Here is a 26224-nt window from a genome sequence, read left to right as displayed (position 1 = left end):
CATGGCAGCACACAGAAGCTGGCTCTGGGTGGAGCTTCATTAGGGACGGCATTGTAGAGAGTTGCCGCGCACCAGATAATAGAGAGAGTGCAGGCTGGCACAGGTGTAGGGCCCTGATAGCCCAGTGAAACAGCGAAGGCTACCCAGCAGGACTCCAGATAACAGCCTCCTCCAATGCACAGTATGTTTTACTCACACAGCTCCCGCCTGCTGCTCAGACCTCCCCTGAGTTCTTCTAAAGAAAAAGTAAATATACTGGCCTGAAACCACATGAGTGTTATTTCAATGAAATCTCTTCTCTTTTTCACTTTTAATTGAACCACAATGGATCACCTGTTCTTGTAGTATGCACCTTCATCACTTGAGGAGGAAAAAAAGATTAATGAACTATACCTAAACTTAATAGTATTTGTTTTATGATTAAAAAAAACTGATTTCAAATTATTGAATCCCATTTTTTAAATCCCTTTATTAAAAAGAGAGCACTTATTCAGTTGCCCAAATGACAAACATAAAGGACCTAAACATTATTACTCCATATTCCCCATTGTATATGAATATGAATTTGAATTGAAACGTCTGCCTTTAAGACCATATGGAGTACCACAAGGGACAAAGGTGGATTTAGACTAGGACAAGTCTAAGATCAAGGTCAACAACAAGAAGTGGTAAACAAGTCAGTTTGTATTTGGTTGGAAGTAAGTTACTGATATCAGTATGGTAATTATTCAAACTATTTACAGTTCTGTGCTTGCAACATGGTTCAGCACTTTTTCATTTCATTTTGCTAATGCATAACATTTTGGTTGATTCAATACCTTATGTACAGAACGCAGGTAAGGAAATTCCAATCCTACATTTCCATCTGTTGTGGTTTGGATTTTGTGTTCTCCCCTCTCCTCCGTACACTACTTCATCTTCTGTCATCGTCACATGGTGCAGACACCCACCTGTAGATCATTCAAATCACTGAAAAAGAGCAGCAGGCCCTGCAGCCACTGTAGGGTCTTTACACTGACTACCTTGTCCCAAGATGAGGTGAGACTTAGAATAGGGATAATCCCAGATTGATGTCAAGGTTAGAGTTTGGGAAGGGGATAAACGATGGGTTAACCAACACATCTCATTTTAAGCACCTTGACCAAAATCTAAATCTCACCACAATTTGGGAAGAAGTGAACACTTTGATGCCTTTCTATTGTAGATTAGATACTAGTTATGTTAGATACTCAGTTAATGTAATGCTACAGCTGTAAAGGATTGTAATCTGTTTTGCATTTTGCACACTTTGTGCTCCAGTTACGTTTCCCAATCATATTTAAAGACATCTGTATAGAATCTTACAGGTGTATGGTTTATTTATATATGTTGAACACTATCAGAGATTTGAGAAGTCACTTCAGAAATGCATGCGTATGTAGCATGACAGCAATGGAAAAATAGTAGTATTTCATGGAAAATGAGGACACCCCCATGCCACCCCCCCATCAAACAGCACGCCTTTCCTTCCCACACATAAAGGGAATCCCCATTTCGTGACGGCAGCACTGAATGTGCCATCACTGAGATAAAATATCTCATAATTAAAAAATATATAAACAGCCAAGGACTTGCAATTAAAACTCTCTTCATCTTGAACTTGAAGTCTTGGCTCACGTCCATGATGAGAGGGGCGGAGGGGGCAGACGTAGATGGGATAGCCCTTTTACTTCAGGATGGCCCATCCTGATAGTGGTAATTGCAGTAGAGGTCATGTTTATCTCCCCTACCAACACCAGCAAAAGGTGCAGGGGAGTTCGTGGTGGGGGGGCTAGATTAGGGGGCCAAACCTGACTCAGCCATTTGAGAGCAGCGCAGGGTCTCTCGTCATCCTTCGCGCAGCTTCGCCCACTCTGTGCTCGGGACCTGAATCCACACAGAGCAGCCACTTGCTTGGGGCAACCAGCAAATTTCTTCCATTAACCACAACCAGGTAAGACCTATGTTTTTTGTGAGTGTGGTTGTTCTTGTTGTTTTACTTTACTTTGGTTATCATGAAGGGATCTTCTTAACTTGATTTCTGGAAAATGCCAAAAAAAAAAAAAAAGAGCAAGTCAAGTGTATTATTCCCAACAAGTGATAACTGTGGTTAGTGGTTCAGGAGAGGAATTTGTTAGAAAACTCTACTGCTGTGCTTCACTGCTATTATGCTAAATATGATGCTTGTTAGACAGACCGGGGGATCCTGTGGTTTTGTGATGGCATCACCCTATGTGATAGGAAGTTAGAAAAAAAAAGTGCTCTCTGCTCTTATTTTAAAATGCATATTTGAATATTTGTTGTGTGTTCTTGGCTCTAGCAAGTTTTTCTTTTGGCAGGGTGGGGGGGAGGGGAGAATGAAAGTATAACATATTCTGTTAATAATGTAATAATAGTAATACTCACTCAATTAGCAAGTTAATGCTCCCTCCTTCTTGTCTGTGACAAAATGCTGTCTGGAATATTATTCATACTTGTTGATTCCATGTCTTGTGGGCTAAATGCCCCAAATGCTAATGTGTCAGTCACAGCTGTTCAGATATTTTGCTGTTAACATAGTGAATTCAGCTCCAGTCCAAGACAAACACCAGTTATATCAAGTCAAGCATGCCTGTTCAGGCGGAACAAAGTTCTATCCAGTGAAGGCACAGATAAAAGTATGAAGGTCATGTATGTATGTATACATTTACTTGTAACATGAATTGTATTTGAATTCGGATCTCTAGAGGATTTTGTAAAGAAGTTTAATAAAACCTAGTTCCAGATAATCGCAGTATAGTTACAAAGTCATTTTGACATTCGGTTTTTCACTTTTTACAAAATCTTATCAACAGCAGCTTTTTATGCAGTGCTAGTCCTGCTCAATGCATATGCAATGTATTATTTCAGCATATATACATTGACATTTTTCCTCATAAACTAAAACAGAAACATAGCTTAATTAGTATCATGTTAATTTTGAAGTAAAAAAAAAGAAAAAGGCCTCCCCTTTCATTATAATTTGCCATTGTAAAAAACATTTATTTTATATGTACATCAAAGAATATTTTCCCTGGTTCAAGCACCTTGGGGAAACTGAAGACAGTGTCAAAGGTTCTGTGAGGAATCGACTGAAAAATGATTACCCTGCCAATCAATGGCATCCTCTGCATTACTTGGAGTAGGTCCATTTCAAAATGTAGAGACCTATGCACATCACCCAGTGAAACCTATCTATATAATACCATTTGATCAACGTAAGCAACTTGCTTGGTTTGTTGGTACAAATTCAAATCAACAATTAATTTATTTAAGATTTGCACCACATGTAACTAGGAATTGTTTGGCAGTTTCTCCATTAATTTCCGTATTCCAGGTTGCATGTGTGGTTTTGAATGCAGCATTAAAAAATTTTGACACATACTAATGTTCTTGAGAACTATATTTTGAGCCATATCAGAGCATTAGGTTGGTGCAAGGCAATAATTTGGCACCAATAGCTAAGTACTTTGACATTTGCTTAGTCAGCCAACAAATGGAAAGATCTTTCAGCAGTGGAACAGTCAGGACCTCAGCTTGATATCTCGGCCAAAAGACACCACCTCACAAAGTACGGTATCTTCTGTCACCATAATAAATGTCTTGGAAATGTCTTGTGTTGAGGGGAGAGCGCCACCTTTTGGTCCACCAACAGGACTGCTAGCAATAAAATGAATTTCCAGAGAGGTGTGGTCCAGCTTGGCTTATCTCCTGAGATCTGAGCAGGCCTGACATCAAAGTAATGGCGCTGATGGCTTAAACTGCATGGCTCCAGTCTTGCCAGACCCTGGAGCTCCTAAAGTCTCACTGATGGAACCACCTGAACATCAGCCAAACTTGTTCATTGGGGTGGCCAAATCAGGCATCCAGCTGTTTGTTGTCTTCCTTTCTTATACAAACATTGTATTACCTACTTTCGTCAGTTAAGTAATAAATGCCCTGTAATTAAAAAAAGTAACAGCCGCAGATGTTTTCACTGTACTGCATATATTTATCTACACTGGCAATAAGTGAAAATCAGCATCATCCCTGGCACCCTGAGTTCCAATGGGGATTCTGAGAGTTGTCAAGGACTGTGCAGTTTTGTGACAGCAGTCAGGGCCGGGCCTTGAAGACCTGAGAGATGGTGGATTTTGAGAATTTTGAGAATTCTATCCTAGACCTGGAGCCTGATCACATTTATGATGAGGATAATGACTTGAAATGTAAGAAACAAGTTGTTAATCCTAGAGAACCCCCCATCACTGGAAACCCAGAGGGCACAAAATCCAGCTGTGGCCTTGACTGTGGTGTAGATCAGTGACTTTAATGCCCTCGTTAAGACAGATTACCTTTCTGGAAGTTGGAGAATGAAATAAACACCACTGGAGAATTACAGATTTATTTATTTATTTAGTATAATCAAGGAACAACAAGAGGTGATTTGTCTATTGTTATTAGCTGAAAATAAATGTCAGCAGTTGGGCCTTTTTGACATTTTATTTATGTAAATTTGTATAACTGTAAGAAGAAGGAAAGCACCTGCTAAAAGGCAGAGTTGCCTTGAAGGGAATGTGGCATTAACTTAACTGATAAGATGCCGATGAAATGTAAAAAATGTTGTGGGAAGATTAAAGATGTGAACTGTGGCTTTGATTACTATTCTACAGTATTTTGGTGTCAGTGTCAGGACAGTTTGTTTTGTTTTGGGGGAAAGGCCTTTCATATAACATCCAGAGAGTACAAGGATTACTTTCCTGTGTCAAATGCAGCAATAGCGGCAGGTGGTTTTCTGGCAGTGGCTGTTTAGGGATTGTATTGTCAATTGAGCTATGAAGAAAATACAGACACTCACGGTTCCCTTCAACACGTGCAGCTGGCTGAATCAGTACAGTTTCCCAGTGCAGGGGAATATCAATAGAAACCAATAATTCTCTACAGATCAACAGGCCTTTCAGGTACAGAGCCTTGGGCTGAAGAGCTACAGGAGGAGGAACAAAGTCATACAATCATTCTCCAATCTCAGCTGAAATAAACCTTCCCGAAAGCTGTTATAAATAACATTATATATCACAGGCATTGCATTATGCTAAACAAAACAAAAAAGAAAACATTTTTTTATGCATTGGCTGGCCTAAAAGATTAATTGCATTATTTTGGTAAACTAAAAAAATATAATAATAATCATTAAGAATTGCAATATATATCAATTGTAATTGATATATGTGTTTTATCATGAAGGATTTTGAAAAACACATTTGTGAAAATTCTGCCCAGAACTGAATCAACATAAACTATCGGTTACTGGTCACTGCTGTCCCAAACCACATTGAACATCTCTAGGACGCATCGTTTCCAATGTGCAAAGGGCTAGTTAGCTTTACTCCACTAGATGGGGCAAAAGAGGATGGAATATTTTGGTTGATTTGAAATGGCTGGTAGTTCATGGCAGTGGTTCCCAACCCTGGTCCTGGGGACCCACTCTTCTGCTAGGTTTTGATCCAACTACACTCTGAATAAATGTACTGAAACCTTAACTGAACTTATAATTTGCTTCATTTGACTTTTAAAATGGTATCATTTACAAAAATTGTACAACACAGGTGCCTTTACATGTACATACTTTAACATTTCATTTGACATCTCTATTGGTTTAAAATTAAAATAAGCTTTGGTTAGGGCAATTAATAGTTCAATAAAGGAATTGAGATCTCAGTTGGAATAAAATCTAGCAGGACACTGGGTCTCCAGGACCAAGGCTGGGAACCACTGGTTTAGGGGTTCATTTTAAATCTGTGGGTAATGTGGGAGATTGACAACACCAGTATATAAAAAATCATAATAAATTAAATCAAATTCTGAAAACATATAGATAACTAGGAAACTGGAGTGAGCATTACTATACTTCAGTCAGGACAGTTTGGTAACATTTGTGTGGCTGCCCTGAGTCAAGCTGTGGGCAGGGGACAGCACAGCTCCTTGGGAGGTGGAGGTGAATTCAAACACAAGGCAGTGGGACACTCTTTTGGAGGAGTTTAAATACACTGGCCTTGCCATTCACTTAGTGATCTTTCTCTGTGGTAGCCAATGGGCTGATTCATTCTGTGTGATTACGTGAGTTTCCCACCTGAACCATTTCTTTGCTTAATAGGATATTCAATGATTGCACCCAGTCACAATCTTGGAGAAATATTTCACCTGAAAGGCCTTCTAACAGAGAAGTGTTTCCAGTAGCTATACTAGTGCCATCTAGCTCATGAGAGATCTGTGATCAATAAGCTAAAATAGACTGGACAAGCAAAAGGAAGGGGTCAATATACCTTCACTCTGTTGCAATGTGTCTTATGTTATCATGAAAGAACCTGGGCACATTCCCCACTGAAGAACCAGTTGGTAAAATCAATAAATAAGAGTGTCTTTAATTAAAAGCCATAATCTTCAGTGTTTTTGTTTTTTAAATGTGCTTTTCTGGCAGTTCAAGGGGAACAACAAAGGGTTACAATCAATGTACTAAAATAATAATACAAATGAAAAATATTGAAAAGAAAGATGTATTAATTATTTTTGAGTACTACAATATGTTTATCTGTGTCTGGTTCTCCTTGTCTTGTCTCCACAGGACCAAGATACACCATACAGAGACACATCCTACTTAAAAAGGTAAGTAGCATTGCCTGTGGAATTAATTTCATAGTGGTTACCCTGAAAAAGCATAAATTATAGAATTACATTTTACATGTGTGATGTCATGTGTGATGTCATGAGTCATGTGTGTATATAAATACATACATTCATATTTATATTCATACATTATCACATATTTCACAACTTTTGGCAACTTATGAAACTAGTATGATCTGAACTGTTGTTGTACAATGTTTGTTGTATTTATTTGGGAGACACAAATATGGATTTCTCATACAGGATCCCACGTTTCCAGTCTGGAGCACATGATCTAGAGAAGAGGACAACCATGGAAAAGGAAGCCAAAGGTCGATATCTAAACACCGTTCTTGAAAGCCAGTACAGTATGCTGTTTGTGTCTTTGCTGCTTTCGCTCCCCTCCTCTCTCCTTCCCTCTCTGCCTCCCCTCTGCTCTTCTCCACCCGTTGTCTTCATTTGTCCAGATGGAGACAACTCTGTCCAGACTTACCAAAGTAATCCACTTTCCACTGATTCTGTTATGCTCTCCTTTGTTGGGGCTCTTGCTATCTCAGTCTTCTCAGATAAGCCAGTGGATTAAATTCTCCACAATCTTACCAGGAGTAAATGAATGCCATTCAATGATAGTTTTAAATCCAGATCCTTCCACACTACAATACTGGGCCTTTCTCAATGACTGAGTTAATACTTAATTACAGTCATTATCATCATCAGAGGAACATGGGAGGTTGCTAAAAAAAATATCTTGTAAGTAAAAGAATATATCATAAACACTGTCATGTTTACATAACTTTCTCCTGCAATCTTATCTAATCTGTTTCTGTTGGTTAAGGTAATTTCATTTTATTTTATATTATAATTATTATTTAGCTATATATTCAATGGTTAAATGGTGCAGGGCATTTGTGAAAGGTTGTAAACATATTCAGAACAGTAGCAAATTGGTAATTTAACAGTTTTTTCTATACTGCTTGAAGAAATCTAAATATGTGGCCTTACCAACACTATAACAAACCATAATTACAACCATTCAATTACCTGCTGAATATTTATAAGAATATGACTCCAATAAAAAGAAAAAAAAATAGATTAAGAACAAATCATCAAAGGGAAAATAATCAGTTTGACCTGTCATTCTTAGTGAAGTGGGCCATACTGTTTACTATCAATATTATTGGTGACATTTCTAACACGACAAACATCTCTACTGTTTGTATGTTAACCATGTGAGGGGGAGGAGGGTGCTATAAAATGTCAACTTTCCCTGAGTTAAACACTGAGCTTACCATCACACAGCTTGTCCTCAGTCTCAGGTAAGTGCTGTTTTCAGGTTTGTCTCCAGCAGACTGCACCTCCAAGTTAAGTGGACAGGCATGACTTACTTGTCAGCACTGCGCTGAATGGCAAGTGACATCAGCTTATAGGATATGTAGAGTTGTTCTCCACAGAAGTCACGTCAGGGGCAATTTGTTCATTCCATCTCCCCCAGACTTACACTGTGATTGTCAATGATTTTTGGTCTAGTGCAAAACCTCCTTGACTTGAGATAAATCTCTACAAAACTTCCACTTCTTGACATAAGTCACATAGATTTATTTAACATATACACGACTACATTGTATTGGACTTTTTCGTATAAGCGTTGGCTCTTGCTGGCTAGACTTGTAACTTTGAAGTTTTATGGTTATGATCAGGAAAGTTTCTCCTGCCCTGGAGCCTGGAGAAAAAATGTTTCCCTTTTTTTTGTGTGGTACAGAGTGATCAATTAATGTTTATGGAGCATTAATCAAACTTGCAGAAAGGATTTTTATTCAGCACAGATGCACACTTCTCACAGTCAAAACTGTGTCTTCAAATGTTTTGCCTCCCTGTCGCAGTGTCCTTACAGGATTCTTTCAGACATTCGGCAGAGATTAATCCTAGAGAGCCACAGTGCGTTATGGTTTTGAGTACAACTGAGCACTTAGTGATTTTGCTTTTACTTTTGCACCAACAATTCAATTTATTTTCTTGTTGTTGATCAGATTGTGACTGCTGTTGTAGAGAGGAACAGGGCTAATGCACTAACACCTGTTTTCCTAACAAGGAAAATGTATGTTAAAAAGAGAAGAAATGTAACAAATATATTTCACCATCCTTATCTAAGATACAGCAAAAGCTAAAAATATTTTTTTTCTATTTTATACTCTTTGGTGTTTGTTTTTCATATTTCTTTAAAAAAAATAAGTAATAAATATGACTTTAAGGTTTTATTAACATGATCCTTAGTCTTCAAGTTTTCTTATCTTAAGAAAGCAAATAATTAATCCAACTTGTTTAATTTAACATGTTTGTCAAATCAGTATTAATTGATTATTTAGAGCTACTTACAAAATATGTAGGGCTACAGCTTGTGAGGATCAGGGCTGGAAAACCCCTGCTTTAGACTCTGAAAGCCTTTGGATTGTATATTAAATATTCAAGTGTGGTCCTGCCCTTGCATTGAATAATAACATCCAAAATCCATAAATGTAACAGCAATAGCAATATGTAATAACACAATGTGTGAAACTAAAATTATCTAAAATGTTTCTTCTGATATTCTGAAGAAAAAAAATCTAGAAAAGAATGAATGCTCATGCAAAAGGAAACAATTGCAAAAAACAAACATACACCAACTTCTGAAGTTAGGTCTGTTTACTAGACAATTTGAAACCAGCCATATTTATCTGTACTGTCAGGCAGTTTTCAGAATTTTTAGATTACCCTCCAATGATGCAATAGTAACAAAGACCACTCAAGACATATTTGCTTATCTGGAAAACAGAAAATCAATTTGTGGTGCCTTTTGCAACCAAAGCCCAGGAGGAGACAGAATCGTTGCCTACAGTCAGACCAGCCATTCCCCGTATTGGGGGGACTATGTCTTGCTATCTCCCGTCTGTCACAATGTGGATTATTCGTCCATCCACTTCCTTTTCTTTAAAGAAGCTGAAATACAACGAACATGGAGAACCCAAAGCTTTCTGGAGAATGTGCCCCCCTGTGTGGCATATTGGGAGAGATGGAGAGCAAAACAGTAACATTTATTTAAATGTTTGTTTCCTGCCTTTTATGTCCTGTCTCTTCCCTTTCACAGCCACAAGGCTGAACTTTTTCTGGGCAGCAAAGGCTTCTGTTCCAAAATGTATCTGATGTATCTTTCTTTATTAAAAATGTTCTTTGTTAGTTAGTTATCCTTCTTTATTTCTTTGTTTTACTTATTGTTCTGTTTATTAATTTATTTATTTGTGTTTCCTTGTGTGGCTCATTGGCTTAATGCTGGCTTCTGTTTAGAGATAGCTACCAGCTGTGATTCAAAATTCAGTAAGAACCACGAAACTCAGAAAGGTGATCAATGCAGGTATTTAAGATCAAAGAGGTCTGCTAATTATTCCAACATCTGTTGCAAAATCTATCATCTAATTTAAAAATTCATAGATTTTTTTCAACGTCCTCTGTGTCCCTTGCATCACCTCCTGCCTCACTCTTAAGTGAGGGAGAAAGATAAAAACTGGTTCCACAAACACAGGTATTGCATGGACACATGAGGGCTTGCGTTTAGCCCGTGGTGATATTGTGTGGAGTTAGGTTGATCTGCAAAGTGATTGTTTCCTGCCTAGACTGCTTGACTGATTGACTTTTTTTTTAATGAAATTGAAATGGTGGTGGAGTCTGTTTTGGAAATATCACAAACTAAACAGTTATCGGAAACAGGCAGCAGCACAACGTGCATCTGAGGTCTCATGGGGGGTGGGGGGATGGTGTGGGGGGGTGATATGTGTGCGTGTGCGTGTATTCTACCCTCAGCTGACAGTGAAATTACTGACATGCCTCAGGCAGGTATCATTTATGTTCTTTTTGCATTTCTAAAATGATAGCCCTCATGCTGGAGTGACTGAGACCTGATGTGTCTGCATTCTCACTGCCCCTGGAGCTGTAACTCACCAGGCACTTATATATATATATATATATATATATATATATATAAGAAAAGACTGCAGGGCATATCTGCTGTGGAAATGACCAACACCTCCCTTTGATGGATCAGATCTCCTCACTATTTATTTCAGTTTCAGTTAAATGGATTTTTGGTTTTGTTTTGTTTTGCCAGTATTTGGAGGCAAACATTGAGCTGCATGAAAGGGACATAAATAAAGTTAAATAGAAGGGTGCAAAAACCCTGCCCATAAGTATAACTGTGAACCACTGTTTCTCTTCACAGGTCAAAATCCTGGAGTGGCCAGGAAATTCTCCCCTAGCTCCAGAAGCAACTACCAGGTGAGCAATATTCACCCTCTGAGCCCCTTGTACAAGTGAGAATACAAAACCCTTCATATATCTGCAGTGGGGAATGTTATATTGAGGTCCCTGGAGCAAGGTGGTGTTCTAGATAAAATATATGGCGGAGAAGGTGCTTTAAAAATGATTTTGCAAGATGGATAAAAAACTAAAACAAACAAACAAACAAGCAAGCAAAAACAACAACAAACTGTACTGATAGTATGTCCCCAGAATTGAAACCCTAGACTAGTCCCAGCTAGGGCTCACTCTCACCCTCAGGATCCAGATTGGGTGCTGCCGATCACTGATTGGAGGCCTGGAATTGTGGCTCTTATCAGTAAGCTGTGTGTCTGTACACTAACTGACTCCACAGGTTTGACAATTCCATTCTGCCCTCGCTGCCCTGTTGTTAGGGGTAGGGTAGGAGATGTACAGTTAACTGGATAATACTTAGCTTTTCGAAATGAGTGGCTACAAAACAGCGTCTCTGCTATATCAAGAAACTGCCAGAGCACAGTCTGCATAATCTAAATTGGCTGTAATCTTTATCAATACCCATAAACAGTAAGTTGTGTACAGTCTAAACATGGGCCATAATTGGTCTTGCCCAGACAGACTGAGACAACTGGGCTTACAGACAGCTTCACTGCCAACAGAGTGGGTGATCCCTCAGGTGACTCAGACCAGGATTTCATGCACACAAGTAAAAAGATGTGTGAAGGTGATTCTGAACAGTTTATATCAGCTTTACCTTCGAAACAGATCCACCAACACAACTCCAGGCTCTCAAGGTGCTAGTGTTACTGAGATACACTAACTTGTGACTCCATCATTACTTCAGACAGTTAAACGTTAGTTTAATGTCAGTTAATGGCACAGACTTATGCCATAGAGGACAAAGAAGAAATAAAGAATAGCTAATAGAAATATAAAAAAAGTCGTATGTATGTATGTATGTATGTATGTATGTTGTTTATATGTATGTATTAAATTCTTTGCCTGTTACTTATGTTTTTATTTATTTGTGAAATAACACCCATGTTGAAGAATTAATTACAAATCTGGGTGTATGTGACTTTTGTCATTTTGTGAGACCAAGCTTAGTCTTCTTCTTGCTTCAGTTTCCATCATTGGTCTCAGGGGTAGTAATTTGAGTCAATCGCTCTCCCACCCAGGCCTACATTGAGATGAACGAGCTCATAATGGACAAGGATGAGGAGCAGTTCTGGATGGAGACGGGGCGATGGATCCGTTATGAGGAAGGCTACGACCCTGTCGAAGGCAACTGGGGAAAGGCCCACGTCTCCTACCTCACCTTCAAGAGTCTCCTGGAACTCCGAAGGAGCATGGAAACTGGTGAGTGACACCAAGATGGCTCTGCGCCATGTCGATCACAATCCCCCCGGCACCTCACAAACCCCACCAGCAGTATCCCACTCCCTTCATTCTCCGTCTCCCTTCTTTCTGATTAAATTGGGCATGGACTCAGGTTTTTATCTTAGTACATAGATGAAGGGAGTCTATGGTATTAAGTGAACGTGAACCTCTCATTCTTACCTTGAAAAAGGCTTCTTGACAACCTTCACAACTATTCAAATATGTCCCATTGTGATAGTAAAAACAAACCAAAAAGTAGATAAGAAATACTATCAGAAGAGCATACCAATGCATAGTTTACATCAATGATTGAATTACTCCTGCTAAATTGTTTCATCAGTCCTGCTTTTTGTGGATTTTAATTGTTGCTCTTTCCAACAAATGTTATGTAATTGTCTCCCAGCAGCAGAAGTACATAGATAGGATCAGGGCATTCCAGTTAGGCAGTGATTTTTAAGAATGGAACACAGCAACACAGGGAAGATTCGTCACAGTAGACTGGAGACTATGCCACTTCAAGGGCAAGGTAACAGGGTTTACAGATAAATTCCACTGCAAGACGTCTCAGGGAATTCTTTAAACGGGTCTCTGCAATTCATCCCATCTGTGAATTGAGATCTGTTAATCCTGCAGTGGAACTGTGGATAGATTGGAAAATAACACTTGCACACAATTGGCAAGTTGATCAATCAAATCAACCATAAAAGAAAGGTGACAACCCCATCAACTTTAGCACCTCATAGGCCTATATCCTTTTTTTTTTTTTTTTAACCTATAACTTTGTTCCTTGTTCAATTGCTCAGGATGCAGACCCACTAGTCAAGTAGGAAAAAAGGCCAAATTGTTCAAATCATTTAAATTCACAGTGCATTCTTCACCTCACCTTTGGAAGTATCTAGTTGTCCTAATACTCCTGTATTACAGGTTGCTGTTGACACCAGCCGAGGAATGTAAAAAGATTCCTGACAACCCATATTAAAATCAGGGGTTTATGCAGAGGTGGAATCATTAGCCTTTTGCTCATGACAACCCATATTCAAAAAAGCATTATTATCATTATAAAAAGCATATGGGAAACCAGCCAATCACAGCATTTCCAAAAATTCCTATACCTGTTATCTTGTGTATAAATGTCATCCCATGCAGAGAATTATCAGTATTTAATAATTCTTCAGTTAGCAGTGACGTTTCAGGACACTTCAATGTGAGTGGTGCCAGTTTCACAGGATCTACATTTGATTTTAATACATAATTTTGTTACATTTAACAAGCACGAAAACAACACAGATTGGCTCCTGTAGGTCAGTTACTGCAGATCTTGGACCAAAACAGTTTCAGATGGAGAGAGAGGGGGGTTGCTGGCTAAATAATAGTCAAAATAAAGATATTTGTGTATCTTATCCTGTAGTATGTACAGTATAAGAGACATCTGTTTGTGCATTGTGTGCAGCCAGAACCTCTCAGCTTCGCTTTGCTGTGCTCTCACCCAAACAGCACGAGATGAAATCTCTAATACAGTAAGAGACACTCTTTACATGACCAATTTACTTCTACTAAAATCAGGTTTCTATCTTGTACAGAGCAATTTGCAATACGTTCAAAGTATTTAAAATGGCGCAACTAGGCTATAATACTCAATTCATCATATACCAATAGAAAATGTTCAATTAAATACATTAAAAGGCCATGACAGGCTAGATGTAACATGGCTAATACAAGATGAGTGAAGCTTAAGAATAGGCTACGATTTTAATAGCTCTGCAATTACTGAGAGAACCAGAGAGTCAGTTTAAGCCCCAGCAGCAGACAGGTGATTTGCATTACAATAATATCACAGAAGGAAGTGCCGAGGTTTGACAAGTCACACAACTAAAATAGGATTTTTCTTTCAGAAAGGATTATTTTATGGTACTTGGTAACATACTGCCTTATTATTTCCCCTGTGAACATATTTGTCCCCTATTAGAATACCTATCTAAAACAACTTAAATTAAAAAACAAACACACACACACACACACAAATCCTAATTTTGGATAATAAAGAATACTCCTCTCTGTCTTCCATAAAACCCAAGACAAAAGATGATGTCCCAGAGCTGATCACACGGTGGTGCTAATTAACAACATTTTCATTCAAGATTGCCTTTGCAGCGGTAGAGAAATCTGGGAGCAGCTGAGACACATTTATTCTCTTTTTGTAATGTGTCAGTTGTTCAATTGTGTTGTTATGGAGTCCCATTAATTAAGCAATTACGCTCCTATGATCAATGCTTTATTTTCTGTAAACTGTGATGGTTATGAAGTGCATGGTATTTATAGTAACCTGTCCTTTTCTCAAAGTTTCCTCGTGGGGTACTTTAATGCCTCATTAACCAGGTGATCACCAAGGATTTTCTTGCCAGAGCAAACTCTGTTCCCTGTTAATTCTGAAAACAATTGTTGAAGTTATAAGGTGCATTTCTAGTAAAAGAGAAAGGTAGACAAAAATCTATATTCACTTAAAAAGTGTTATGGGAAGTCTGCTTGAAAAGGTTGGGAAAAGTGGGGAATATTTTGTATTATTTCAAGCAGATCCTAAAACCTGTTCAGTGTGATTTTCTTTTTGTTTTGCTCCACAGAAAATAATTCTGCACTTTTTTCTGGAAGTAATTGCAAAAGTTTAAAGGTACAAATTAGTAAGAGGGAACTTTATGTGTGAATGTGGGAAAAATAAATGAAATAGCATTTTGTGTTATAAAAAACAACATTTTCCAACAGAATAAATTAAGCTATTTTTTAAACTGTGTAAAATAAATAGGTGCAAATAGCTGGACATTCCTCTGAGTTTGAGTTGAAGCTCTGAGTAATCAGGGCTTGGTTTAATCTACTTTGATGGAGGCCCACTGATCACCAAGGTCCTAATGCAGTTATAACCCTGTAATCAGATGACAGATCATTAACGTAACGTGTCAGTAACGTGACTGAGGCAAACCCTACAGTGCTACCAAGACAGCAATTCATGGGAGCTGTAATAGCACACTGTCAGAATCACTTTCAAAGCTTTTTGCTGCAATACAACTTCAGACAGTTTTCCAACCCTGTATTTCCATATAAAAGGTATAATTGTAATCATTATCTATAACTCTGATGCATGAAAGCCTCAAATAAGTAAAACAAGAAAAGTTAACTAATAAAATAAATAAATAAATAAATAATAAATAAATAAATAAAAGTCAACATAAATAAATATGTATTATTTTGTTCTAGAACAAAAATTAAAGGAAAAAAAACACATTTATTAATGTTTCTATATTATTTAGTTCTGACTGTTTAAAACTCTGCTGTCTTAAGGTATCCCTGTAACTGAAGGAATCTGTAGATTAGAAACTTTCAGGAAAAGAAACAGGATATCTGTTGAAAAAATATACAGGAAGTGCACAGTTTTTTATGCACTATATATATATATATATATATATATATATATGTTTCTTATTACACCAACTTTATGTTCAGTAAAATTTCAATTAACTTTGTTATGTTTTAAACGCATCTCTTCTGTTACTGATTAATGTATTCTGCAAGGAACTAGCACCATGCCATTGTGGCTCCGTTTTAAGGTTTTTATTTGTGGCTTATTAACAACTGGAGTTTTCTCTTCTGTAAATGGTCTGAGGCCAATGGATACCCTGGCTGGTCATTACTCAATCAAAACAATAAAGTATTTTTTGTGAATAATGGGCATCTTTCATCATACCATAAAGGCCTCCCATTCCCAGATCCCTTTACAACTCAATTCCAGGTTCTGTGACACAGGTGTCCACAGCTGGATAGAGTCGGCACTGAGTTTGGGTTTGTTCTTGGAGGCTGCTCTTGGTTTTTTCTGACTATGTAAATCTGGGTATCCCTAGGTGCCATTCTACTGGATATTGAGGAGAAGACTCTGGCGGGCATTGCCAAGCGGGTGGTGGACGAGCTGGTGATCGTAGATGAAATCAGGGAGCAGGATCGGAATGATCTGATGCGGGCCCTGTTGCTGAGACGCAGGTATGGCACCCTTATTAGATGGGTGGACTGAAATGGCATCACCATCACCCTGTAGCCACCATCTTTAGTGGATCTCTGTGCTTTGACTGCCCACAGTCTAAGAACATTGGGCCAAGTTAATGGATTTGGATTAGTGCCCACACAGGTCAAGCAATGTTCAGGGAATTCCTATCAAAGGTGTGTTCATAAACTGATTTCTGCATTTAGAGGGGAATTGGTTGGGTTAAGTTTTCTTTTTTTACTACAGTTGGAGGCGCCCTGTTTCAGATAAATAAGACATTTTCAGTGTCTATCAACCACACTGATGTTATAACTTGGACTCTGTATCACCCTCTACAGCCAGTCAACAGAAATTGAGCCACTCAACAAGGAAGAGGACATTGAGATGGAGACTTTCTCCGTCACCCGGGAGGTGAGTCCCACTTTCAATATAACATTATAAGAATAAACCTTGAGATCTCTCAAGGTGCTATTTGCATGTGGCTTTTCTTTAGTAGACGTTTAGTTGCTGAGAAGCAGCTTCTATAGCAGTTCACAGTCACTCAGCCTTTCTTGGATCATTGTTTTCTTCTAATTGGACTGCAGTTAATGAGAGGCAATTGCAGTTATATACAATTGGGGCCCTGCTGGATTTACAGGTGAACTAGACTAATCAGACTAACCTGCATTTCGGTCAGCTGACGATGACGATGAAACATCAAAGCTTATTTCTAATATTATAGTTTCTTCTTTATTACAGAGAGATACTGCAGAAAACGTGGAGGCTACAGTGGTTCTAGTAGGTAGGTGAATACAAATAAAATGTCAGAATGGATGAAAAGCTTCTTTATTATTATTATCAATATTAGTGTAATCCATTTCAATGACTTGATTAGCATAGGTTTGCCATACACGAATCGATTATGAAAGCTGGTGGACCATTGACCTGAAAGGAGGTGTTTGATGTTTCCAGGTGCTGCAAACTTCCTGGAGAACCCAACCGTGGCCTTCGTGCGGCTGAAGGAAGCAGTGGAGCTGGATGCCGTGCTGGAGGTCAACAAGCCTGTGCGTTTCCTGTTCATGGTTCTGGGCCCCAGTCTGCCCAACATGGAGTACCACGAGATGGGGCGCGCTATCTCCGCTCTCATGGCTGACCGGGTGAGTACAGAGAAAACATTTTTTGCTTTTGGGACAGCTGCTGATGTTCAAAGTTGGGTTTTTGAGGAAACATCTGATTGAGGGACGTTTAATTTTCAGTTTTTTTATGTAATCGATTCTTTACTTACCCAGTGATTTGCGTTGTCTGTCAGCATCTATGTTTTATTTTCCCTACTGATATTATTGTATGTGTTAGCTAACTACTCCAGGAATTGGTTTGCACTTTCTGGTCGGAGTGCTAAGACACAAACAACCTGGGCTTTTTTGCCAAGTCGGGGACTCGCTATGTAGGACAAGGTATGCTAGAGCTTGTCTTCCTACACAAGACAACAAGTCAACCAGCAGGGCCAGTCGCACATCATACCACTGGGAAATCCCCTTCCCAGTGATTCTGAACAGGCAGTCACACATGTAGAACATTCCCCTGCACTGCGAGAAAAAGGATTTCCCCAATTTTACCTACAACACAAGAATGTTGGGAAATGCTGAACTTCATGGATTCCCAGTATCACAAAATAGATTTTTAGTATTTTCAGCTTGCCTTACATGGCCTTTTTGAAATAATATGAAGATTTAAGCAACCTTTAAAAAAAAGCAACAACTGCAGGGCTGGAGATCTGAGTTGACCACCAACCTACCCATGTGTGACAGTCTCAACCCCTTTCCAATAGGTGTTTAACAGCGAGGCCTATGCGGCAGAGAAACGCCAGGATCTGACACAGGCCATGGCAGAGTTCCTGGACTGCAGCATCGTCATCCCGCCCTGCAAGATTCAGAACATGGAGATGCTGCACTCCATCATTACCTTCCAGAAGGAACTGCTGAAGAATCGCTTACGCCCTGAGAGCAAGCTGGACAGAGAGGGCCTGTTGAGGTCAAGGAGAGGTAAGTGTCCTCCATCCTCCTCTAGCTGGAACTGGAAATAGGAATTGGAATTGGAATTGGAATGAAATGCTGTATAATTTGTACAGACTTATTACAGTATTTAATTTAAGGTCTGGTGAATAAAACGTGGGCATTTTAACATTTTTTGGAGAGAAGTTTAAGTGTGTGTGGTAGATCCTTTTTCTTATTCAATGCTGTTTGTTGGGTGTTGGTCCCCTAGCACCACAGAGAAATTTAAAGAGTGCGTATGGATTGCTTTTGGGCTGAATTTGTTACCCCAGCTCTGACACTGACTCGATTGTTACTTATCCTCTTTGTTTTCCATCCTGAAGGCCTTGTTGTAATTGGTAGCAGCAACTGTTGGTGCATCCTCCATCCCTTAGTCTCCATAAATTATGTTAGACCAAGGCCTCTGCTAAATGACTCAGTACTTATTATTGCTATAAAAATGACTGTTTCTTCTCTCTGTTGTGGGTGTTCATTAATTATTTGAATTATTTTCCCCTTGGCTCCAGCCAAATCGGTAACAGGTCCAGTGGACAACCCCCTTGTGAGAACTGGTTGGCCATTTGGTGGGCTGGTCAAGGACATAAGGCGACGCTACCCTCACTACCTCAGTGACATCACGGACGCCCTCAATCCTCAAGTCGTGGCCGCTGTCATCTTCATTTATTTTGCTGCTTTGTCACCAGCCATCACTTTTGGGGGACTTCTGAGTAAGTCACCACTTCTCTCCTCTCTCAGATAACAAGGACACATCCTTCAGTTCACCATCACTTCAAATCCTGGAGAAACAATATAGCAAATTAAGACAGCAGGTCAGATGCTAAATTCAATTAAAAGACAACTGTATCCAAGGTGACATACAGTAACTGACATATGTAAGTACTACATATAGACAGCATTACAAGGATAACACCAGCATTATACAGAATTAATTCACACATTAGAGTGAGGGCATAAGAGGAGATCAAAATGGTGTAAGCTAAACAGATGTCTCCCTTCTTACCAGCCCCAGCTCCAGGTAATGAGTGCTGACAGGTGTGCTGTTGGTTGTGCTTTGGTAGGTGAGAAGACAGGGAAGATGATGGGAGTGTCAGAATTGATGGTGTCCACAGCTGTCCATGGAATCATCTTCTGCTTGCTTGGAGCTCAGCCTATTCTTGTCATTGGCTTCTCAGGGCCATTACTAGTCTTTGAAGAGGCCTTGTACAGTGTAAGATATTTTCCCAAGCATATTCCTGTCTGTTTGTTGGAGACTGATATTTAAAAGGATTACCAGGCTTCTAGTAGCAACAAAACTTAAATCATTGTTAAAATATCACTATTTGGGTGTGTGTATGTGTAGCATCTGAGTGTCATTAATAACGGATGTGCTTTTGATGTTGCCCCTTCTTCTGGCAGTTCTGTACAGCATATGGTATGGAGTACATCGTGGCCAGAGTGTGGGTGGGAGTCTGGTTGGTAATTATCGTTTCCCTCACCGTGGCCTTTGAGGGCAGCTTCCTGGTGCGCTACATCTCCCGCTTCACCCAGGAAATGTTCTCCATCCTCATTTCTCTTATCTTCATCTATGAGACCTTCGCCAAAATCTTGAATGTAAGTTACAATTATTGGCTCATCTTGCTGACTCCAATTGACCCCAGACATTGATCCAGCTTTCTCTGGAAGGACTGCACATAATCTGCTAATAACCACTCTTTATGTGTAAAGAAAATGTTTGTGGTCTTGCATGCATATAAATTTTAATTTCCACCAACAAGTCATTTGGGTTTTCAATCCCATTATGATAATTATTTATCTCAACTTGTGTGCATAAAACATCCATTGAGAACAAGGTAGGAAATGTCTTTCTTATAACATGGTGACCAAAGTTGTGAACAATATTCAAACTGAGATCTTACCATTGTATGATTTTTTGATTTTAACTGTACACTTCTTTGCTGTTAATGGTTTGCTCTTTATCTGCTTCAACATATTGTCTTGATGAAGACCATGATGAACCAACACAAACTTTATCCTCTTTGTAGTGTTAAACTTAAAGTGCTTCTGTTCTTCTTTTTATTTCTCCTGCTAGATTTTTAAAGCCCATCCACTGCTTTGGAAGTATGAGGACCCAGATTACCTCCATAACTTAAGTTTGCGGAATCACACCGGCAATGAAACAGATTTAGACCCTGAAGAATTGGGCATCCAATATGCCAACACTGCCCTTCTCTCGCTGATTCTCATGGGCGGCACTTTCTTTTCAGCCTTGTTCCTCCGAAAGTTTAAGAACAGCCGCTTCCTGCCTGGACAAGTGAGTTTACATTCTTGTGCTATATTTCTTGTTTTTCTTTAGTATTTACATATTACATTTTTCACTTTATCCCTCCCAAGTTTGATTTGCCAAAATGTCCCTTCATATGGTCCTTTGTTTTGTGCATGTATTATCATGGCAGAAAGCAGACAACAAGCAGGAACTTTTAACTGCATATTGTCCGACCATCCACTTTTCCCCTTACAATATCAGTGATGTCCAGGCAGTTTCGTGCCAGCCTCATGGAGATCCTGTGTCATAGCTCAGGTTCAATTTCTTAACTACACGACACAACCTCTACCCAGAGGCCTTTGCTGGTTGAGCCACTTAGTGTCTTGTTCCTGCTATGTTTTAACTGCGTGTTTGTGTGTTTTAGGGAAAGCTGTGCATTGCGTTCTTTATGGCTACCAAGAACGGTGTCTAAATCATAGTATTAGTTGATTATATATATATTTTGTTATATATAGTGTATACTTACACTATACCATTTGTTTCTGCCCTGGTTAAGCAACTCCATAGTTTGTATTGGTCTCAAATAAAAAATGTAATATCAAATCATCATGAGTGTGGTCAGTCATTGCCCTCTCAATTCTTAGGCTTATGTTATTTACAAACCATTACTAATCATTCAGTGATTCTGTTCACTTCCCTAGATCCGACGGATTATCGGTGATTTTGGTGTCCCCATCTCAATTTTCATCATGGTGGCCATCGACTATTCCATCGCCGACACTTATACTCAGGTGAGTGCCTATGTCCAGAAGTAGGCTGGAGCATGGGTGCAAAACATATTGAAGACGGTTCCCATAAAACAATACATACAATACATGAAACATAGTGTAGCGATTCTGAAGCCTCACTAAGAGGCCTAGGCCTTTCAGTGATGCGGTAAGGTTGTTGCAATGTGGAAGGGGAGAGCTGGATCTGAGTCCCTGCCCGAAAACCCCCAAAGTGTCACAGTATAATGTCAAAACTATTGAAAAGAGAAATGTCTAAATATTTTTTTTAAATCTGTGAGTAACATGTTTTTGAGAAATTAAGGCAAGTAAAATGCACAATAACAATCACAATCATAATGCAAAGATGTGAAAGTTTGTTTTTGCTTTTGGATTTTATTCAGCTGGACCAAGGAAATTGTCTGTAACTAAATTCAGAAAAACACATTCTAGTGAAGTCTAAAATCTGCAGGCACTGATTTTTCCTGGTTTTCCTTTTCTTCAGAAACTGAGCGTGCCTTCAGGTCTGTCTGTGACTAATCCCAAGAAACGGGGCTGGTTCATCAACCCCCTGGGCTTGAAACAGGACTTCCCCATATGGATGATGTTTGCTGCAGCTGTGCCCGCTCTTCTTGTCTTCATCCTCATCTTCCTGGAGTCTCAGATCACAACGTAAGACCCCGACTAGTCTCTCAGCTGCTCAGAATTGCAGTCACTTCGGTTCTGTAATGTCACCATACCTTCAAATGATCTTGAATTTTAATATATTTGGAGTCCTAATCAATCATTTAAAGCTTAAATGGGTACACAGTCATGAAAGTTTAAATATTCATACCTGGTATCAGTTTCCATGTGCATTATTATTTCTTGTGTCGCTTTTTGCAAAATATTTTTCTGGTTTATAGTCTTAATTTATATATAGTTTTATGTTAATTTAAAACATTATGAAGGACAGCTACTAGTCAACAGGGATTGCCTTTTTTGTGACCTGAAATGACAGGACAAAGATAGGGAAATGTTTTTAGGATTATATGTGGTTGTGTGGCTCATTCCCTGGTGTCCTTCCTGTCCTTGCACAGGCTGATCATCAGCAAGCCGGAACGGAAGATGGTAAAGGGCTCAGGATTCCATTTGGATTTACTACTGATTGTTGGCATGGGGGGCATCGCTTCCATCTTTGGGGTGCCCTGGCTGAGTGCTGCCACTGTGCGGTCCGTCACCCATGCTAATGCCCTAACTGTAATGCACAAGGGGGGCAAGCAGGAGATCGATAAAGTGCTGGAGCAGAGGATCAGTGGCATGTTGGTGGCATTGCTCGTAGGTAAGACAATGAAGGTTGTGTGTCCAGAGGCAATGCTTTCTATATTGCCAGCTGTACAGATTCAGAGGTGTTCTGAGGTTTTCTCTTTTACACATACTTCTTTCTTTCACTCTTCAATTCTACTCAACATCTTTTCTGAGCCTTGATGTCTGACTTGATGTTTTGACTTGTTTGTGTCCACAGGCCTGTCGATCCTGATGGAGCCCATCCTGAAGCTGATTCCCTTGGCTGTGCTGTTTGGGATCTTCCTTTACATGGGGGTGGCATCCCTTTTTGGCATCCAGATGTATGACCGCATTCTTCTCCTGTTTGTGCCTCCCAAGTACCATCCTGACACGGCCTACATCAAACATGTAATACCCTATCCTCTCCTTCTCTCTCACTCTTGCTAACATTTCCCAAATTTAGGCACACAGGGAGACACAGTTACGGTGCTATTTTTCAATTTAAACTCAAGCACAGACATTTATTATCAGCAAAGTAAATAATTATATAAAAACAAATTGTTTAAAGATTGCAATTTCAAATTAAATGTTCTAAAGTCGCGCTGGACAAGGGCGTCAGCTAAGAAAAAAATAGTAATAATAATAAAGCAACATTTTTCAAATTCTTGTTCTTCAAGAAACAAATATCAACATACACACAACATAGAGGAAATTCAGTTCCATCAAGCAATGACAAAGATCAGTTGCACTGACAAATGTTTGTCAATTTATACTTGATCCCTTGATACTTGATATGAGTTGATCCCTCCCAGTTGCAGCTGTCAGTGTTGTGAGGTGCGGTTGCAGGAGTGTGCGTGCCGTGACTCTCTCTCTCTCTCCTGCAGGTCAGTATACTGCGTGTGCACTCATTCACCTTGATCCAAATTGTGTGTCTGGTGCTTATGTGGGCAGTAAAGTCCAGCCCGGCGTCTCTAGCCTTGCCTTTCGTCCTCATCCTCACCATCCCACTGCGCATCTACATGACTGGACGCCTCTTCACTGAACGAGAGATGAAATGTGTAAGTATCTATATTTGGGAACTGTTCCTCACTTGTCCAACTCAACTAGGGTTTCAGGGGTGCAGACTCTACTGGGTCATTACATGATCTCCCCTCAATTTACGATTATTTGTATGGGCATAAAACTGTTTAGATTATCCCCCTGGACCATTCTGATCTTTATACCTTAATTGTATTATTTTCATCCCTACTATAATAATATGCTATAATTAACTATAATCTGTGGATTATTATTTTTTAGTGGTTTTGTTACCACTGTAATATTGTGTACATCAAAAATATTAGGTTAGTATGTGACTGGAAAACTGACAAAAACAGTGCAGTGCAATGAACCAGCAAGCCTTTGCTAAGGGTCTCAGACACTGGGAAAAGAGAATGATCTAGCTCTGGGAAGCTGATGAATGAATGAAATAAGATGATCGTGGGAAGATTCTGCTTGGGTGGTTAATGTTGACTCTATGGGTGTTTGTAAGTTTCACCGATGTAACTCTGTTGTGTTTTGTTTTGCAGCTGGATGCACCTGACGCCAAGGTGATCTTGGAGGAAGTATTAGATGAGGATGTGTACAATGAAACTCAGATGCCTGTTTAAATGGGCAGGGTCATCACACCTCTTTAAGAGAGATGTACTCAGGCAAAAAGCAAATCAATAAATCAGGAACAAAACCTTTGGGTGCCTCAATCTGCATTATATATATATATATATATATATATATATATATATATATATATATATATATATAATGTATGTATATAAAACACTTGTGTTGCCTGCAATAATACATGAATGGAGACAAATGCTTTGTGAATTGGTTATTTTATTTTAAATGAGTGTACTTCCTAAAACATATCCACTTAAATCTGCCCAATCTCTATGAAAGATATTTCAATTCAATTCACTATGCAAGGTCTAATGCAGTGTCACTCAAGCCGTGTCCACAGAACACGCTGTTTCCTGATGTTTCAGCTGAGCTTTGAAGAATCAAAATAAATCCTTAACAGAAGTAATTCTTTAAAGACCTTTTTTCATTTATAACAAATGTTTGGAGTTGTTTTTTTGCTGAGAAAACAGTTAAAAAGGGCTAACTAAATAATGAATTCAAGTACCTGAGAGCTCAGCTCAGACAAAAACAAGACAGTGTCTCCCGAGGACTGGCTGCGGAGATACACTTCCTTAACAGTAGCTTGCCATCAGACACACAGGATTATAGTAATTTCCCTGAATGGTAATACATTCTGAAGAAAATTGCCTAATGCTTGCTACTATTTAATGGAGTACACTAATGGAAAAACTGGTGCAACAAAGATCAAACATTCATGTAAAATGTTATTATGTGTGATCAACATGTATTTTAGAAGTCTAATTTAGCCTTTATATTATTTTTGTTTACTTTTTTTTGCCTTAACTTAATGCACTTGTCCCTTAATGTCACAAGAACAGATAAGCTTTTTACAATGTGTTCTCAGCATGTGTGCTGTGCTTATTAAAGGTTTAGAGTGAAAGGCAGAGTTGATGTGTAAAAGTACAATGGCTAAGATTTGATAGAAATATATAAACATACTATTTTTTAAAGAAGTGTAATGTCTTAACAATTCAGCATATAATTGCTTACATTTAGACATGCTGTATGTGGAGACAGATGGAATCATGAAGAATGATGAATGTTTTTGTTTTCTTGCATCCTATAGTGCAGACGTATAGTCCACCATAGTGTCCTACTCGTGTAGAGGAAATACTTTATTTTTATTTTCAATATTCTTTTATTCCTGTAAATACGTTAAAGCCATAATTAAGCAAACATGTGAGTTAAGATTTTCTGTCAGGTTGGAGGGGGGGGGGGGCATTGGGAGAAGGGGCTCAGGATTTAATCAATCTGTTTTTTAAGTGTTCATTAAAGTCTAAATATAAGTTTTGTTGTTATTTTTTATGTGCTATCGGAAGAATGCATCTCACATTAAGTTCAATTGAGTTCAAAGGGAACGATTACATTCTGGGGAATATATGCAATAAACATAACAATACATTTAGCAGCCCCTGCTCATTGAAATCACATGCTCTTGCAGTTTACTACAAACAGAGGCATACATCAGTGACCAGTAAAGCAGTAGTATAGCAGTGATATTCCATAAACTCAGTAAAAGGTAATACTTAATACCATTAAAATATTTGAACAAAACAAAAACAACACAATTCCAGGATTCTCAGTAATGCTGCTTGAGATCCGGTGTCATCCATCCTTTTGAATGTTTTACAATCTAAGTCCCCCTTGTGTCTGTATATCATGAATTGCCAAGTTATTATGTGTTGTTGAGGCAGCCACAGGAGGGCAACAATTTATTTAAAAAGTTGATGATTAATAGAGGTCTACTTATAGTGAATAGCCTAACAACAATACATATAAAGCAGGTGAAAAAATAAATCATCACAAATCCTGAGTGTAAGACACTAACCAACACTGACAATATTTCTGTGCCATATGGCAA

General features: G+C 38.9%; 1 protein-coding gene across 4 annotated transcripts; it reads left to right on the top strand.

Annotated features, from left to right (window-relative positions):
* Window positions 1-1835: 1835 nt before the first annotated feature.
* On the top strand, window positions 1836-25649 carry slc4a1a (solute carrier family 4 member 1a (Diego blood group)). 4 transcript variants are annotated; one of them, XM_066698613.1, is made up of 20 exons: window positions 1836-1972; window positions 6635-6675; window positions 6940-7007; window positions 10922-10977; window positions 12156-12336; window positions 16245-16380; window positions 16720-16792; window positions 17120-17162; window positions 17333-17517; window positions 18189-18402; window positions 18918-19118; window positions 19470-19618; window positions 19807-20001; window positions 20480-20701; window positions 21355-21444; window positions 21923-22089; window positions 22497-22738; window positions 22922-23091; window positions 23568-23741; window positions 24252-25649. In XM_066698613.1, the coding sequence occupies exons 3-20, from the start codon at window positions 6989-6991 to the stop codon at window positions 24330-24332; spliced, it is 2598 nt and encodes an 865-aa protein (XP_066554710.1). In that variant the 5' UTR covers window positions 1836-1972; window positions 6635-6675; window positions 6940-6988; the 3' UTR covers window positions 24333-25649. The 4 variants fall into 4 exon arrangements, with proteins under 4 accessions (XP_066554710.1, XP_066554711.1, XP_066554708.1 ...); XM_066698614.1 differs by lacking the exons at window positions 1836-1972; window positions 6635-6675; window positions 6940-7007 and adding an exon at window positions 7963-7991; XM_066698611.1 differs by lacking the exons at window positions 1836-1972; window positions 6635-6675; window positions 6940-7007 and adding an exon at window positions 9549-9736.
* Window positions 25650-26224: the final 575 nt, after the last annotated feature.

This window comes from Amia ocellicauda, chromosome 3 (genome assembly GCF_036373705.1).
Source record: "Amia ocellicauda isolate fAmiCal2 chromosome 3, fAmiCal2.hap1, whole genome shotgun sequence".
NCBI lineage: Eukaryota > Metazoa > Chordata > Actinopteri > Amiiformes > Amiidae > Amia > Amia ocellicauda.
The sequence above is the reverse complement of the archived record's forward strand: the minus strand, read 5'-3'. Positions and strand labels throughout refer to the sequence as shown.

What these genes read in the sequence shown, in the direction of transcription:
- slc4a1a (XM_066698611.1), top strand. Translation starts at nt 9,580, where the DNA reads ATGTCTTGCTATCTCCCGTCTGTCACAATGTGGATTATTCGTCCATCC. An exon ending in CTTTCTCCGTCACCCGGGAG is followed by an intron (nt 16,793 to 17,119) that starts GTGAGTCCCACT and finishes TCTTTATTACAG; the next exon opens with AGAGATACTGCAGAAAACGT. An exon ending in CCTTCGCCAAAATCTTGAAT is followed by an intron (nt 20,002 to 20,479) that starts GTAAGTTACAAT and finishes TTCTCCTGCTAG; the next exon opens with ATTTTTAAAGCCCATCCACT.